Genomic DNA, 16,297 nt, shown 5'->3' on the forward strand with positions numbered 1-16,297 from the left:
TAGTCTTACAGAAATAGTCTTTAAATGTCTATCTTCCTGGAAGCAAGTTACAAAGTGAATCTGGCTAATCAAATAGGAGGGAATATGCTTACAGTTTGATTGTCATGCCAAAGGCCATCTGAAGACTGTGTCACGGTGCCATTCCCATCTGCTCAAAATAAGAAGGAAATTTAATTAGAATTACAAAAAATATTGAATTTTCACTGCAGACACTAAATATATTCACATTGCCTCCTGGTGATGAATGAAAAATTGAATAATATGAACAAACGCTGCAAGCATTGCAAGAGGTATACCAAGTTATTAACATTTTATTAATTTATCCTGTAAAGTTGAGTTTCTTAACCTTTTTGTCATGGGCTCTTTGAAAATGAACTCCTTTTCTTCTTTGTGGAAAAAAATTCAGAAACACACAAAGTTTTACCTACAATTTTAAGGGAATCACAGAAGCCCATTCATGGTACCAGGTTAAGACTAGCATTTAATGGCAATCAATATTGTCATGCTAGCTGAAAAGCTGTCAATGAATGCCCAGAGGCCATATGCACTTCCAAATATCAGAACCCCCCTGGTTGGTCCAAGTGCAGTGGTGTTCACAACTAATTGATCACAACCAGTTATGTATTCCTTTGTTCCTTCTCCACCACTCCCACTGCTCCATTTGAACAGCCTTAAAAAAAAAAAAAAAAAAAAAAGACCACCCTATTCCAAGTGGACATCACATTTGTTTTACATTCAAAATATAATTAAAATGTACCATGATATCCACAACAGGTAGTATATAACTTTACATTGTATGCTAATGTGCCTAGACTTCAATCCAGAAATGCTTAGAAGATGTTATCAGCCACAAGACCAGTGTATATTATACCATATATAAGAATTAAGGTTTTATGTAGCAAGCCGGGCATGGTGGCTCATGCCTGTGATCCTAGCAGTCTCAAAAAAATAAAAAAATAAAAAAATTGTATGTAGCATAAAATACTACATTGGTCTTAAAGTCATTCAAGTTTTCAAAGTGTTATGAAATATCTGTTTTGAAATAGAGAATATGCTCTGTTGGCCCTCCTAGCCCACTATAGGTCCAGTACAGAACTCTTTTTAACTAGAGGCTTTCCAGACTGGTGCCTGAGCCTCACGTCACGCCATCCACCCACCCCAGTCCTTCTCCCTTCTTTCCTGCTCCCGTCCCCCCAAAAGAATTATCTTTTTACTAAGTACCTACCATATACTAAGCACATTACATCCTAACACCAGGTTCTTAATCCTATTTTTTAATTTCTTCTTATTTTTTTTGAGAGAGAGAGTCTCACTCTGTTGCCTGGGCTAAGTGGCGTCAGCCTAGCTCACAGCAACCTCAAACTCCTGGGCTCAAGCAATCCTACTGCCTCAGCCTCCCGAGTAGGTGGGACTATCGGCATGTGCCACCATGCCTGGCTAATTTTTTCTATATATTTTAGTTGGCCAATTAATTTTCTTTCTATTTTTAGTAGAGACAGGGTCTCGATCTTGCTCAGGCACTGGTTTCAAACTCCTCACCTTGAGCAATCTGCCCGCCTCGGCCTCCCAGAGTGCTAGGATTACAGGCGTGAGCCACCACACCTGACCTTATTATTTTTTTAAGAGACACAGTCTCACTCTGTCACCTAGGCTGGAGTGCAGTATCAAGTTCATAACTCACTGCAACCTCCAACTGCTGAACTAAAGTGATCCTCCTGCCTTAGCCTCCTGAGTGGCTGGGACTACAGGCACACACCATTGCACCCAGCTAATTTTTAAAAAACTTTTTGAAGCAACAGTATCTTACTATGTTGTCTGTGCTGGTCTTGAACTCCTGGCCTCAAGTGATCCTGCTGCCTCAGCCTCTCAAAGCTAATTTCATTTTATAGATAAAGAAGACAGGCAATGGATATTTAGGTTTTCAATTTTAGTAAATGACAAGGGCTGCTGCTGATAACTACTACAACACTGCACTTCCATCAAAAGGAAATGATTATAGGTCTATGAAATTCCCTAACTGATAAAGGTATAGAGCCTCAACATGAATAGAATTGGACTAATCATATCCTCCTTCCCAAATATTTACATTACTATGTTTACATTTTATTCATTCTGAAACCACTTCTAAGAGAGCCAAAGGCAGTATCTAGGTTTATGCAATATCTACAGTCTAGGCTCTGTTTGTGACCTTAATTAAGACCTTCAGGAATAGGGCTGGGTGATGCAGTAAAAATAGCATGGACTTGAATCAGATAATACTAGAGTTCAATGCTGCCAATGTCTGTTAGCAATGTGACCTTGATACTCAAGGTTCTCTGCATACACACATAAGTATCTATGTGTGTTCATATGTATGTATATGTATCTGTATATGAAGTTGTATGTATGCAGTAGTGCCCCCTTATCTGCAGGGAATATGTTCTAAGACCCCCAGTGGATTCATGAAACTGAACAGTGCCAAACCCTATATATACTATGTTTTTTCCTATACATACATACCTATGATAAAGTTTAATTTATAAATTAGGCACAGTGAGAGATTAACAATAACTAATAATAAAATAGAATATAACGGCCAAGTGCGGTGGCTCACACCTATAATCCTAGCATTCTGGGAGGCCAAGGCGGGCAGATCACTTGAGGTCAGGAGTTGAAAACCAGCATGAACAAGAGTGAGACCCCCTGTCTCTACTATAAATAGAAAGAAATTGGCCAACTAATATATATAGAAAAAATTTAGCCAGGCATGGTGGTACATGCCTCTAGTCCCAGCTACTCGGGAGGCTGAGGCAGCAGGATCACTTGAGCCCAGGAGTTTGAGGTCGCTGTGAGCTAGGCTGACGCCACGGCACTCACTCTAGCCTGAGTAACAAAGTGAGACTCTGTCTCAAAAAAAAAAAAATAAATAAATAGAATATAACAATATACTATAGTAAAAACTATGTTGTAAATATAGTCTCTCTCTCTCTCTCTCTCTCTCTCTCTCTCTCTCTCTCTCTCTCTCTTCCAAATTATCTTAAAATGTTCAGACTGTGGTTGACGGCAGGTAACTGAAACTACAGAAAGGGAAACTGCAGAGTAAGGGGGAACTACCGTTTATATATTTCTAGCTAGGAGCCCTGGAACTACAAGCTATAAATAGAACACAGCACACAGAGTTGTTAAAATTAAATTGGCTTATGCATGTGGCATGGCTCACACTACGTTGGGTAAATACCAGCTATTGTTATACAACAGAAGGACCCATGAGGAGAGACAGGGATGCTGTGCACTGCACCTTCTAATTATCATAGACTCTAATCATCCAGGGAGGAAGGTTCGATGGCTTGCCAGTGGGCACAGAAGTTGTAACTGATGGCTGAACTGGGGAGCTGTTTGCCTCCAGAACAGATTTATAGAGCCTTCCAATCTGACAATAGCAATGGATATGGCTTGCCTGGAAAGAATTAAATGAGATAATATATGAGTTTCCTGGCACACATGTCTGTCGAAGGTGGATAGTGGGCCACATAACATCCCAAACCCCTTCCAGATCTCACATTCTTTGCTTCCAAGAGGCTTTCGGCAACTGAGGGCGGACGCAGGCGCAGTGAGGACTTGGCCCAAGAGCCTCAGACACACGGCCAAAATGGCAGCCGCTACACGTAACATGAGTCCCAGGGACCCAGCTGCTCCACAGTCTGTTCCACCCTGGAAAGCTCTACCTCGACCAGGTTTCAGTGACATGATGTTTTAGAGAATGATTCCCTGCTCCTACTTTCTTCCTCCTCACACCCTAAAAGAGTGGGGTGCAGCTGCTCCTACTGCTGTTACCTTGTGTTTTTATCTATTTTCATTTTGTTTTTGTGCCTGGAAACAGTTTGCACTAAGGATTCCACTTTCAGAACCAAATGTCACCGTGATCTCATCCCAACTGAATGAGTCCCTCTGTGAATCTCACTGCAGGTCCATTTTTAATTAACCAGCTTCCAGTAATGATTGGCAAAAGGTAAGCCATATGGGGTGGGAGGCGGGTGCCCACAGATTGGCAACTGCTGAGTACAGTGAGTCACACGCAGGAGGAGTCCTGCAAGACGTGACCTTGTTTGGATGCAGCACAAGGACACATTAGCCGGGTCTGCCTCACAAAGGGCTCAGCACAGGGCATTCCCAAAGCCTACCACTATGGGTAGGTAACCAAGAGAGGTAGCTGGTGACAAGATTCAGTGTCACCTGTCTCCACCACAAGGAAGAGAGGCCAATTTTGCCTTCTAAGAGTAGAGACTAAAGGAGGCCACCTCAGACTCAGGAGAATAAGCAAGATTGTTTGCAAAGGAATAGCAAGATCTCAGTGGGACATGCCTCTTTGACACTGGTGTCAGTGTCCCCAAGTCATCTGTCTTGGTCTATTCAGGCTACTATAACACAATACCTCAGACTGGGTAATTTATAAACAATAGAAATGTATTACTCATGATTCTGGAGGCTGGTAACTCCAAGATCAAGGTGCCTGTAGATTCAGTGTCTAGTGAAGGCCGTTCCTTATAAATGGCACCTTCTATGTGTCTCCATGTGGGGCATGGGGCAGACAAGCTCCCTGGGGCCTCTTTTATAAGGACACTAATCCCATTCATGAAGGTGGAGCACTCATGACCTAATCACCTCCTAGATCCCCCACCTCTTAATACTACTGCTTTGGAGATTAGGTGTCAACATATGAATCTTGGGGAGACACAAACATCGAGACCATATAGCCCCATCTCAGAATGCTCACATAAATACAAGCTTGCCAAGGCAGAGGAGACTCCCAGCCGTATTTAGGATCTCAGCCATGAAAGAAGCATGGGTGACTGGATTTAATTAAGGTCCTGGCCCAAGGGATCAAGTCCAATAATAAGTTTGGAATCAAGAGGTTGATTTGATTTATAAAAATAACATGCATGTGGATGTTTCCAAATCATACAAGCTACCTTTGCCAGTCAGGCACATGGATTCTAGATATTCTAAGTAATAATAGTAGTTGCTAATATATCTATCACTCACCCCTTGTAACTGTATCCCGAATCTATCATCTAGTTTAATCCTCATAAGCATTCTACAAGATCAGTGGAATCATATCCATTTTACAAATGACAAAACAGATTCACAAAGTTTAGGAATCTGCACAAGTCAAATAGCTGATTTCCAAGGCTGGTGTTGGATCTCAAGTCAGATCTGTCTTACTCCAGATGTGTGCTCTCAGCAGTGTCAGTGGTTATCAAGATTTGAATTATCCTGAGTGTTCAGGAAAGAGAATCCAGTTACCTGTTTTGTAAGAGTAAAATGGTGAACTGGTAGCCTGTGTCCTTGTTTCCTGCAGGGTTGTAGGCTGGGTTTCTGACGGCTGAGCTGGAGAATGTGACGTAGCTACTGGAATAAAATGAATGGAAGAACCGTGTTCCATTTGTGGAGGAAATTTTGCTCCCCCACGAAAGATAAAGAACAGAACTAAAATCGGGAATTACTATCAACTTTCCATGGAGCCTCCGCCCAGCCTTCCTCGGGAGGCACGAATGGCTCCCAGCTACCCACGTCTAGCCCTTTCAGCTCCTATTGGAAATTTATTCCAAAATGACCTTCAGGCATGGCACTGCTATCTAGTTATTTATTATCATGAGTTATTTTATTAACCAACACAGAATAGATACTCACAATATGAATTCCTTGAGTCCCTTCAAGCTGACAATATTGCCCAACGTCATGGCTTTGGTAATGATTTGCAACCCTCAAAGCCAGGTTCCTGGCAGACCCCAATCCCACATTCTTCTGCACTTACATTCTAGTCATCCATTTTAAGGGCGATTTCCTGTGTTATCTGACTCATCTTCCAATTCTCACAAAAAAAGCTTCCAGTTCTAGGAACTCTCTCATACAGGGCTGTGTTGTCCTTTCCTTTCCTGAAATCTCTCCTTTACTTCCTAACAGATATCTCACCTTATCTGCAGAGTTGATCACTTGCCTTTTTACAAAGTCTCTGGTTCCCTTCCCTTAGAGCATCATAGAAATCTACAGCAAATTTTCCCAAACCTGAGTTCTCCTTAGTGTCTCTCCCTGGCCCATCTGCTTCCCCTTCCCCATCACAGTCTCGGTAACTTCACATTTCAACATCACCCTTTCTCATGTTCTGTTTTCCTGTTTTCCTCTAGTACTCAAACCTGTAAGAGGATGTGGCTCTCTTTCTGAACTAAAAACAGGACAACCAACCCATGAGAGTCAGATGGTTGGTCTTTACCCAACTTAGTTCTGTGCAAAAGACCTCTTGAGCTTAACTTCTTTCCCACGTTTGGGTCTTTGTGGTATTTTCTTTTCTCTCCCATTCTTTGAACCTCATGTCCAATTGTTCCATGGATATTTTAGGTATGTGCTAGAGGCTCTGAGTGCAGGGATCAGGGTAGATATAAGATATATATCCCCATATTATATTTGCTCGTGTTTACATCTTTCTGTACTGAGAAGTTCGACTCTAAACTCAAACTCTTTAGGAAACTGGACACGAATACGGCTCAATGAATGCCATCCCTCAGGAGGCCACATGGACATATAAACCAACACTTTTTGTCTAAATCTCCAGTTTAAATGAAGTCAATAACTTAGACATGTTCTCCAAACCAAGTCTACTAATCCATCCACCTTCTCAGGCACAAACTAAGTATTAAAAAGTTAAATCAATACGAGAAAGTCTAGCAGATTCTCTAGTGTGTTCAGCTGCCTGGAACAAAGCTGTTTTTCTTACAAACTTTTATGGCTCTAAAATCCCAGTTATTACCAAAAGCTCTCTCTTCCAAACTCAGCACATAGCCCAATCCTTCAGATTCCTCCTGGTTAAATGCACACACGGTTCAATGGAAGTCAAGGGAAATTAATATGTTCCATCAGATTTTCCTGGCTAAGAGGTTGTGACACTTCTGTTATTCCTCCAAATCTAGAGCCACCTCATGGGGTCAAAGGGTTTGGGGGGCTTTGAGAATCTCCAGTAAAACTTATCTTTTTCATCCTGGAAAAAGAATATTTGAACCTAACCTTGTCTTCAGAATGACAAGTTATTTTTCCACCTGTAAGTCAAGTTATTCTCCATTTGTATGAAATCTAAACTCTTTTTTTTACTTTTTTTCTTCTTTTTTTACTTTATTCTTCCTTTTTCCACCAAAACCTGAACCAGTAGAAATCTAAACTCTTATCTATGGGAAATTTGAAGTATGAACCATGTGGTCTGAATTGAAAAAAAATAAACATGTACATTCTAAATCCCTGAAGTCCTTAAATCCAATGTCTATTTTTTCATGAACATAAATAGCATCTTTTGCAAATTTTCATGCTACATAAATAAATTAAAGGACCCTTGAAGCAAAACTGTGTAAATCACTGACTGCCACCAAAAGACAGGGTGATCGTATAAAAGTTTTTTCAGTGAAGATGCCATATCAGGTCAAATTCATCCAAACATAAAGCTCAGTGCTCAAGATAAGAGGCCCAATCTGGTAGTTTAAAGCACAGGCCCCAAATTCCAATGAACAGAGACTGAATCCTGACTCAACCAATTTCTACCTGCATTACTTTCAACAATGAACTTTTAGACTCTGTGTCTCAGTTCCCACTACTATCAAATACGGTTGAACCACACCTACAATGGATATAGTTGTCAGTAAGAATTAAATGCATGTAGCATGGTCCCTGGTACATAAGAGACAGTAAATGTTAGCCTCATCAAAATCTTACCAAGTGGAGGACCTGAATTCAGAATAGGCTCGTGATCTCTAGAGCTCCTTGTGAGGGTGGAATCTCATTAACCTACCCTTGTTCTCTGGCATTCCCTGTTTTTCCTCAACCAACCGTGCCCACCTGAGCCAGATTCACACTATCTCCATTAGATGTCCTAGATCAGTGATCCAACTATTTTTGGCTAATAATCTCTTCAAGAATCTGATAGAAAGTGATGGGTCCCCTCAAAAATGCCTCTTTGTACAAAAGGTGCATATGATTTGGGGAGGAGAGGAGGATTACAAACCCTGTGGAGGACCTGTTTGGAACCTAGATAAGAACCCTTACCCTAAACTATCCTTCTGCCTAAACACAGTGGTCTGGGTGGTCCACAGTCTTTCATTAGAAGGCCTTGGGGCTCCCAAACACATGTTTTACCTGGCTTGTGGGTCTGCGTGGGTGATGGCATTGGGGAAGCAGAGGTAGAGGTGCTTGGTGACGTTGGAACACGCGTGTCTGTGGCTGGAGGCAGAAATCAACACGGAAGCAAGGATTAATCAAGCAGCGCTGGAACTGTACCCTAGCACACCAATCAGAGTCTGTCCCCAAGCAGAACTCTGTCTCCTGAACTCTCGTTCTTTGTCATTAGCCAACTAGAATCTGTGAGAGGGGAGGACTTTGGAGACAAGCTCATAAAAAAAAAAAAAAAAAAAAATGGCAGCTGCAGGGAAAGGTATATATTTGGCAAGTGAGAACAGATACCTCTTATTTGCATTGAAGCACTTTTTAAAAGATCAATCACCCATATCTGATCTATGCAGCTTCATAAACACCTCTATGAGTTGTGCCTCTATGAGACACTTAGGAAAAGTGTCTAGAGCCTGGAGCTGTTCTTGATCCTTCTTTCAGTGGTAAATGGTTGAGAAAGTAGCTCTGGGGCCCAGTATATTTACTAAATAAAGAGGGTCCCTTCAGTCGGTCCTGAGGGCACACACCCAATGGACTTGCATCTTAACTGAGGGCAAACTCACGCCCATTAGTCTAGACAGATCACAGGTGGGGGCCCACACAAAGGATTCATGCATCTGGCTAGGTGATGGACAAGATCTTCTAAGCAAAGGTTTCTTACCTAAGAGATAATTTACAAATTTACAAGAGGTAATAACCTCTTCCAGAGGCAGAGATGTAATAGGAATCCAAACAGCATACTGACGGTCTCAGAGCCACCCAGACAGACAGCAAGACTAGAGCTAAAGCCAAAGTATCTGGCACAAAAGCATTGTCAATCAAGGAAGAAATAAATCAAGAATGAACATGTACTTTCATTCTCACCAGGCACATTTTTTTTCCTATAAGTTTCCTTAAATCTCAACTCTACTAACTATAAAATAAAACCTGAGGTCCTTTGAATAGGAGATAATTGGCTTGAAAACTCTTCTTTCTGTGGGATACAATTTAATTTGGAATCCAGCCAGTTTTTGCCTTGAGGAGAAAGAAATTTTTTATGTGAGTGCCTGTTAGATATCAGGCATTAGTTAAAGCAGAGGTCAGCAAACTTTTACTATTAAGGGTTCCAATATTGAATATTTTAGGCTTTGGGGCCCTGTGGTCTCAGTGGCATCTATAACTCTGTCCCTTTGAAAGCAGCCATGCACAATATGTAAATGAATGGGTGTGGCTATGTTCCTATAAAACTTGGTTTAGAAAAATAGTCCCTGGGCTTTGGACCTATTATAATCTTCTCTGGCCCTGGGACTATAGTTGCTGCCCTGACATAATACAAAGTCAGAGGCTTGAGCACAATCCAATCTCCTCCCTCCACAATTTAAAATGTAATCTAGAGGGAAAACAGCAAGCATGCAAAACATCTGGTCAAAAGTTCATCATGGGATGATGAAGAGGGGGAATTCTAATCAGCTCATGGAACTTTTTTTTTTTTTTTTTTTTTTTTTTTTTGAGACAGAGTCTCGCTTTGTTGCCCAGGCTAGAGTGAGTGCCATGGCGTCAGCCTAGCTCACAGCAACCTCAAACTCCTGGGCTCGAGCGATCCTCCTGCCTCAGCCTCCCAAGTAGCTGGGACTACAGGCATGCGCCACCATGCCCGGCTAATTTTTTATATATATATCAGTTGGCCAATTAATTTCTTTCTATTTATAGTAGAGACGGGGTCTCGCTCAGGCTGGTTTTGAACTCCTGACCTTGAGCAATCCGCCCGCCTCGGCCTCCCAAGAGCTAGGATTACAGGCGTGAGCCACAGCGCCCGGCCTCAGCTCATGGAACTTTTATTCCTCAGGGCTGTTCTCTCTATGAAGAAGCTGGGAAACTACAAAAATAGAAAGAACTGATGGAGAGAAGCCCTAAGCGTTGAGAGTAAGCTCAACCTGTGAAAAGTACAAGAAAACTTAAGCAATAACTTGAATATCCAGGGATGCGGCAGAGGGTCACTTTGGCTCGATTATGGACCCATTTTCCAATCCTGACTCAACCTATTTCTACCTGCATTACTTTCAACAATGAACTTTTAGACTCTGTGTCTCAGTTCCCACTACTATCAAATACGGTTGAACCACACCTACAATGGATATAGTTGTCAATAAGAATTAAATGCATGGCCGGGCGCTGTGGCTCACGCCTGTAATCCTAGCTCTTGGGAGGCCGAGGCGGGAGGATTGCTCAAGGTCAGGAGTTCAAAACCAGCCTGAGCAAGAGCGAGACCCCGTCTCTACTATAAATAGAAAGAAATTAATTGGCCAACTGATATATATAGAAAAAATTAGCCGGGCATGGTGGCACATGCCTGTAGTCCCAGCTACTTGGGAGGCTGAGGCAGAAGGATCACTCGAGCCCAGGAGTTTGAGGTTGCTGTGAGCTAGGCTGACGCCACGGCACTCACTCTAGCCTGGGCAACAAAGCGAGACTCTGTCTCAAAAAAAAAAAAAAAAAAAAAAAGAATTAAATGCATGTAGCATGGTCCCTGGTACATAAGGGACCTTTGTAAATATCCATCTATTAAGAATTTCTTTAAACTCCATGTGCTTACTTCAACAGCACATATACTAAATTTGTAACGATACAGAGATTACCATGGCCCCTGGGCAAGGATGACTTGCAAATTCGTGAAGCGTTCCATATTTTAAATTAAAAAAAAAAAAAGAATTTCTTTAAACTCTATAAAAGTCTACAGAATTAAGGAAATATGAAAGTCTATATATTGTAAAAGTCTCCTACTAATTTCTTCCTATGTCACCTTTTAAAATGTAGCCAGGTTAACAATATAATTGACAACTCCAAGAAAGTTGCAATCATACACCTACTACCTCTTCTCCACAAGCTGTCCCCGCACATCTGCCCGTAACACCCTACATGGCCAGTGTCCTTTGGCTTACCTGCACTGCCTCCCAGTTTCCCCAGACTCAGCTATTGTCTCCATCAGAATTGTTTTGCTCACCCTTGTAAGAAAAGCAAGCCAAGTCCAAAAGCTGAGAGATTGCAAAATAAAGTTCCTCTTAATTGAAAAAAAATAAAAATAGAAACACAGCTTATTAAGGCCACAGGTATTGGGTTTAATTATCAACGTAAAACCTTTGCAGAAAGAGATTCATTAAGAAAGAGCACCGGAGACCAGGAAATCCTCAAGAACCTACTGCTTTCATCAAACAGTAAGGAAAATTGGGATGTTCACATGAAGATGGCAAAATGTGATATTCCCAGATTTTTGGATTTCACAAACTCCTTAAAACAACTGTGAACAGTTGTTGGAATGCGAATGATTTTACAGAAGGTCATTTTAATTTTTAAAAAAGAAATTTGTGATTTGATGTGAGATATGCTTCAAAAAGTTTGATCTCCATTATAGTTTTAAAATATTAAAAAGTGGATATTTTTTAATGTTCCCGTAAGACATAATCTCAGAGAAAAAGGGCAGTGCTTTAAGTTGAATAAATTCAGCTTCCTAAAAATATTCACTATATTTCACTATGAAACAGTGAATGCTATTTCATGGACTACCTAGCACATTTAAAGTACAGTTGGCCCTCCATATCTGTGGGTTCTATATCTGTGGATTCAATGAACTTCAGGTGGAAAATATTTGGGGGGAAAAAATGGATGGTTGCATCTGCACTGAACAGTACAGACTTTTCTTGTCATTATTTCTAAACAATATAGCATAACAACTATGTATATAGCATATACATTGTATTAGGTGTTAAGTAATCTTGAAATGATTTTAAGTATATGGAAGGATGTGCACAGGTTATAAATATCTTCTCTACCACTTTATATTAAGGGACTTGATCATCTGCGAATTTTGGTACCCTCAGGGGATCCTGGAACCAATTTCCCATGGATACCAAGGGACTATACTGCTTTAGGAACTAGTTTGCTGATTCTACCCTATGGCCTTGAATCAAGGTTAGTCTTACAACGTTATCTACACAAATTAAAATTATCCTATTTCCCAAGAGCAAGAGTTTACTGGAAAACAGGACTAAGGAATTTCCTTTTTCCCCTGTTAAAAGAAAAGAAAGGCCGGGAGCGGTGGCTCACGCCTGTAATCCTAGCACCCTGGGAGGCCGAGGTGGGAGGATTGCTCAAGGTCAGGAGTTTGAAACCAGCCAGAGCAAGAGTGAGACCCCGTCTCTAATAAAAATAGAAAGAAATTAATTGGCCAACTAAAAATATATAGAGAAAAAAAAATTAGCTGGGCATGGTGGCGCATGCCTGTAGTCCCAGCTATTCGGGAGGCTGAGGCAGAAGGATTGCTTGAGCCCAGGAGTTTGAGGTTGGTGTGAGCTAGGCTGACGCCATGGCACTTTAGCCCGGGCAACAGAGTGAGACTCTATCTCAAAAAAAAAAAAAGAAAAAAATTAACCTGCATGAAATATCAAAGGATAAAAGGCAAGCTTACCTGGTTTAATCTCCAATGATAGGGTGACTTTCATGTCATTGAACCACCCCCTGTGCTCAACACGGCAACAGTACAAGCCACTGTCAGCCTCAGCTGCATTCTCTATGGTCAAAGAGACATTCCCTTTCAAAAGGTCCCCTCTTAGCTCGTAACGATCGTGCTTCTGAAAGGTGACACGGGACCCATCGGTCCAGACAATTTCATCTGAGCATACAAATACAGGACATGCCCCTCGGCCCCAGCACATGGAGGTGACTGCTCCATCAGCCACTGAGTAGTTGCAGGGGAGTGTGACAGTCTGACCCACCATTCCACTCACTTGCACAGTGGCAACTACAGCATCTGCAATGAAAAGAGAAGAAAAACAGAGAATGAGGCCTCAATATTCTCTTTGAAAAGTTATTTTTAGGAGGGAATGGGTATATACAAACACAATGAGTGAGATGTGCAACGCTTGGGGGATGGACATGCTTGAAGCTCTTACTCGAGGGGAGGGGGGCATGGGCAATATATGTAACCTTAACACTTGTACCCCCATAATACGCTAAAAAAATAAATAAAAATAAAAAATAAATTTAAAAAGTTATTTTTACTTTTTATTTTTCTTTGCACCATTTATTTGTTTTATATAAGTATGACTTTATAGCTTGAATTTTAAATTTTACTATTATAAACACTTTTCTACATTGGCATATTTTTCATCAGTAGTATTGTTTAATGGATATACTTGTGGATAAAACAATGTCTTATCCCGTTTGATGGTCAAGATGTTTCTCATTGTTATCATTGTAAATAACGTCACAAAATCTTTCCACATGAAGCATTTCTGTATTCAGTTTTCCTAATAAAATAGAATTCTAAGAAAGAAATTACCAGGAATTCCACAGCTCAGCATGTAAAAACAACAGAAATAAGAAAAAAGATTTTGAAAGTAAAAACAATAATTTAAAATAAATAAATTAACAAATAAATTATCAGGAAAATTTTCACTCATTTCATGAATATGGGCAAAGGGCTCTCCAAAAGGTTTGAACCAAATGGCATTCAAGTAACACATGAATGTGTGTTCCACCCTGTGTTGGCCAGGTATCTGCTTGTTATTGATTTTTGAATAGGTAAGACATGCACATGACTTTTAAAAAGTAAAGAATAACCAAAGAGGATATATATATAGTGAAAAGTCTCCCTCCCAATGCAGTACCCCTGTCTCCTCTCCCGGATTCACTGTATCGGTAGATATACGTTTTGTTTGTTAGTTAATTTAAGCAAAATTAAAATGCAATTTAATTCTATTGCATTTAAATTTCAAATTTTTCATTTTCATTATGATTTTAAAAACTACTACTGCAAATGAAATCACCTTCCCTCATCCCCACACAAAAAGCAGAGTTAATGTTTTGTTTAAAGCATTTTTGGCTCAAAGGCAGCAGTCTAGCAAACTCCTCAGAAGTCAATTTTTAGCAAATGGGTTTATAATACCCCCAGGAGGAACTGAGGCTCATCATGGGTTTTAGGATCAATCTAAAAAAAGCCTAAGTAAGGGCCCCTTCTCATAAGTCAATGACAGCCCAGCAACTTAGCAAGGCCCACTTACTCAGGTGAAACCATACAATCACAGAACATCCCAGTAAGCACTAAATTATGTCACTTAAAAAAACAAAAACAAAACTATCTCCCGGGGTAGTAGTATAAAAACCCTGCTGCCAAATGCAGTCAAAGTAGCCCGTAAAAGAAATTTGAGATTCCCTCGCTACTCATACTTAGGACTGAGCTATGAGTTTGGTAAGTGCTCTGGGAAAAAATGCTCATTGCAATGTAAAATAAGAGTATATTTCTCATTTGAATTCTTATGATTTAATTTTGCCTAATACTGATACCATGTTTGGGATTATGAATATAATGCATGCTATGATATTAATAAATAGATTATATTAATAGAAACAAATAATAATGAACTTTCCCCATAATATCACCCTCCAGAGATTAGGTTTTAAAATTTAGGATATGCCTACTCCAAAATTTTGCCCTATCTCATAGAATGTTTTGAATTAAAATATTTATTTTAAAACAAAGTAATTGAACATGGTTTTAAAAAATAATCAAAAAGCATAGAGTAATACAACGGAAGGCAACCTCTCCTTTCTACCTCTGATGTTCACTTCCTCTCCCCAACCCTTGACCCCACCCCATGGTAACCATGGTTACCATTTCTTATATACATGTGTCTATGCATACACATTTACACACTTCTTTTTTGTTTACACATAAATGGTAGCTTGTGACACACTGCTCTGCATCTTACCTTGTTCACTTAGAATTGGATTTTGTAATTCACAGCAGCTAAACAATTTCTTTGGAGTAAAATTTCATCCTGGTTCTCTGCTCACTAACTCATAACCACCCAAGCACGGCCAAGAGCCGTGGCTCACGCCTGTAATCCTAGCACGCTGGGAGGCCGAGGCAGGAGGATTACTTGAGCTCAGGAGTTCAAGACCAGCCTGAGCAAGAGAGAGACTCCATCTCTATTAAAAATAGAAAAATTAGCCAGGCGTGGTGGTGCATGCCTATAGTCCCAGCTACTCAGGAGGCTGAGACAGGAGGATTGCTGGAGTGTAGGAGTTTGAAGTCACAGTGGGCTATGAGGATGCCACTACACTCTACCCAGAGTGACAGAGCAAGGCTGTCTCAAAAATAATAATAATAATAACCACCCAACAACACCCAAAGAACATTTATCTTCCTCCACCTCCCCACCCCCTACCCTTCCACTCCCCCAGCCCAGAGGCTTCTGAGCCCCTCAGCACACCTACTTACTTAACTTACCTGCTAGGAGTAATATGAGGCTTACGATGACCAGGCGAGACTGCATTTTGGGGTCAGCCTGAAGGAAAACGAGCAGACACAGTGGTCGGTTTTTCCCCTACAAGACGTTATGTGGTCTCAATTCTCAGCTTACAACTTCTCTTTTCTCCCTCACTGGGTGAATCACATGAGCCGCTGTGCTGGAGATAAGAGCAGACCACACACAAGGACTTCGGGGCTCTGTTAGCTGAGGGCTCCGTGCCTTCCAAAGGGCAGAGAATGCTGTCCTCGAAAACAGCCTTTTATTTCCCAGCCTCTTCCCCACACAGAGCCTCCCAACCAACCCCTGGTCCTGACACAGGAGGTAAGGAAGGAAACAAAAAGGGAAACCGGAGGCAGATATAAACAGGGTGGCCCAAGGACAGCACACCAGAGCAAAGACCAGCCTTCCAATAGCAGAGAGGCCTTGCTCTTGGTCTCTGACAGTAAACTTGCCTTCGGGTGGACGTGGGGCTCTTCCTGCTTGGTGGCCACAGTGGTTAGTCCCTATCGTTAACAGTTATATTGCCGAGTTTGCCATTAGCTAGAGGAACTGAGAAAGAATGTGAATCACCGTGCCCATCCATTCATGCTACTGGATGCGATGACTCAGACTACATCCTACTGAGGAATTTCAAGAGAATGCTTCAAGAAGCAGAAGTCTGGACCAGAACTGGGTTCGGATCCAAGCTCTGCCATTCACAGAGCTGGGGAACCCTGAGAGTTACTGATCCCTTCAAGCCTTGATTTCCTCCTTTGTAAAACAGCACTAAAAATATTTGCTCTGTCTCCCTCAACGGATTGGTATAATGGGCAAAGGGGTTATACAGG

The 16,297-nt window shown here is 41.1% G+C and overlaps 1 protein-coding gene and 1 non-coding gene across 5 annotated transcripts in view; one reads left to right on the forward strand and one right to left on the reverse strand.

Moving 5' to 3' along the window:
- Nucleotides 1-16,019, reverse strand: part of HAVCR1 (hepatitis A virus cellular receptor 1) — a 33,820-nt gene extending 17,801 nt beyond the window's left edge. Inside the window, exons 1-5 of one of the 4 annotated variants that reach the window (XM_075996247.1) lie at nt 15,449-16,019; nt 12,626-12,967; nt 8,155-8,238; nt 5,284-5,388; nt 93-148 (exon numbers count right to left, since the gene is read on the reverse strand). In XM_075996247.1, the coding sequence (XP_075852362.1) occupies nt 93-148; nt 5,284-5,388; nt 8,155-8,238; nt 12,626-12,967; nt 15,449-15,494 (633 nt within the window). In that variant the 5' untranslated portion in view covers nt 15,495-16,019. The remainder of the gene's footprint in view (nt 1-92; nt 149-5,283; nt 5,389-8,154; nt 8,239-12,625; nt 12,968-15,448) is intronic. The other 3 variants (XM_020283654.2, XM_020283653.2, XM_012781597.3) reach the window with 3 other exon arrangements.
- On the forward strand, nt 10,749-10,852 carry LOC142863414 (U6 spliceosomal RNA). Its single transcript, XR_012914182.1, has one exon. It is a non-coding gene; the product is annotated as a U6 spliceosomal RNA (small nuclear RNA).
- Nucleotides 16,020-16,297: the final 278 nt, after the last annotated feature.

This window comes from Microcebus murinus, chromosome 21, assembly GCF_040939455.1.
Source record: "Microcebus murinus isolate Inina chromosome 21, M.murinus_Inina_mat1.0, whole genome shotgun sequence".
Classification (NCBI taxonomy): Eukaryota; Metazoa; Chordata; class Mammalia; order Primates; family Cheirogaleidae; genus Microcebus; species Microcebus murinus.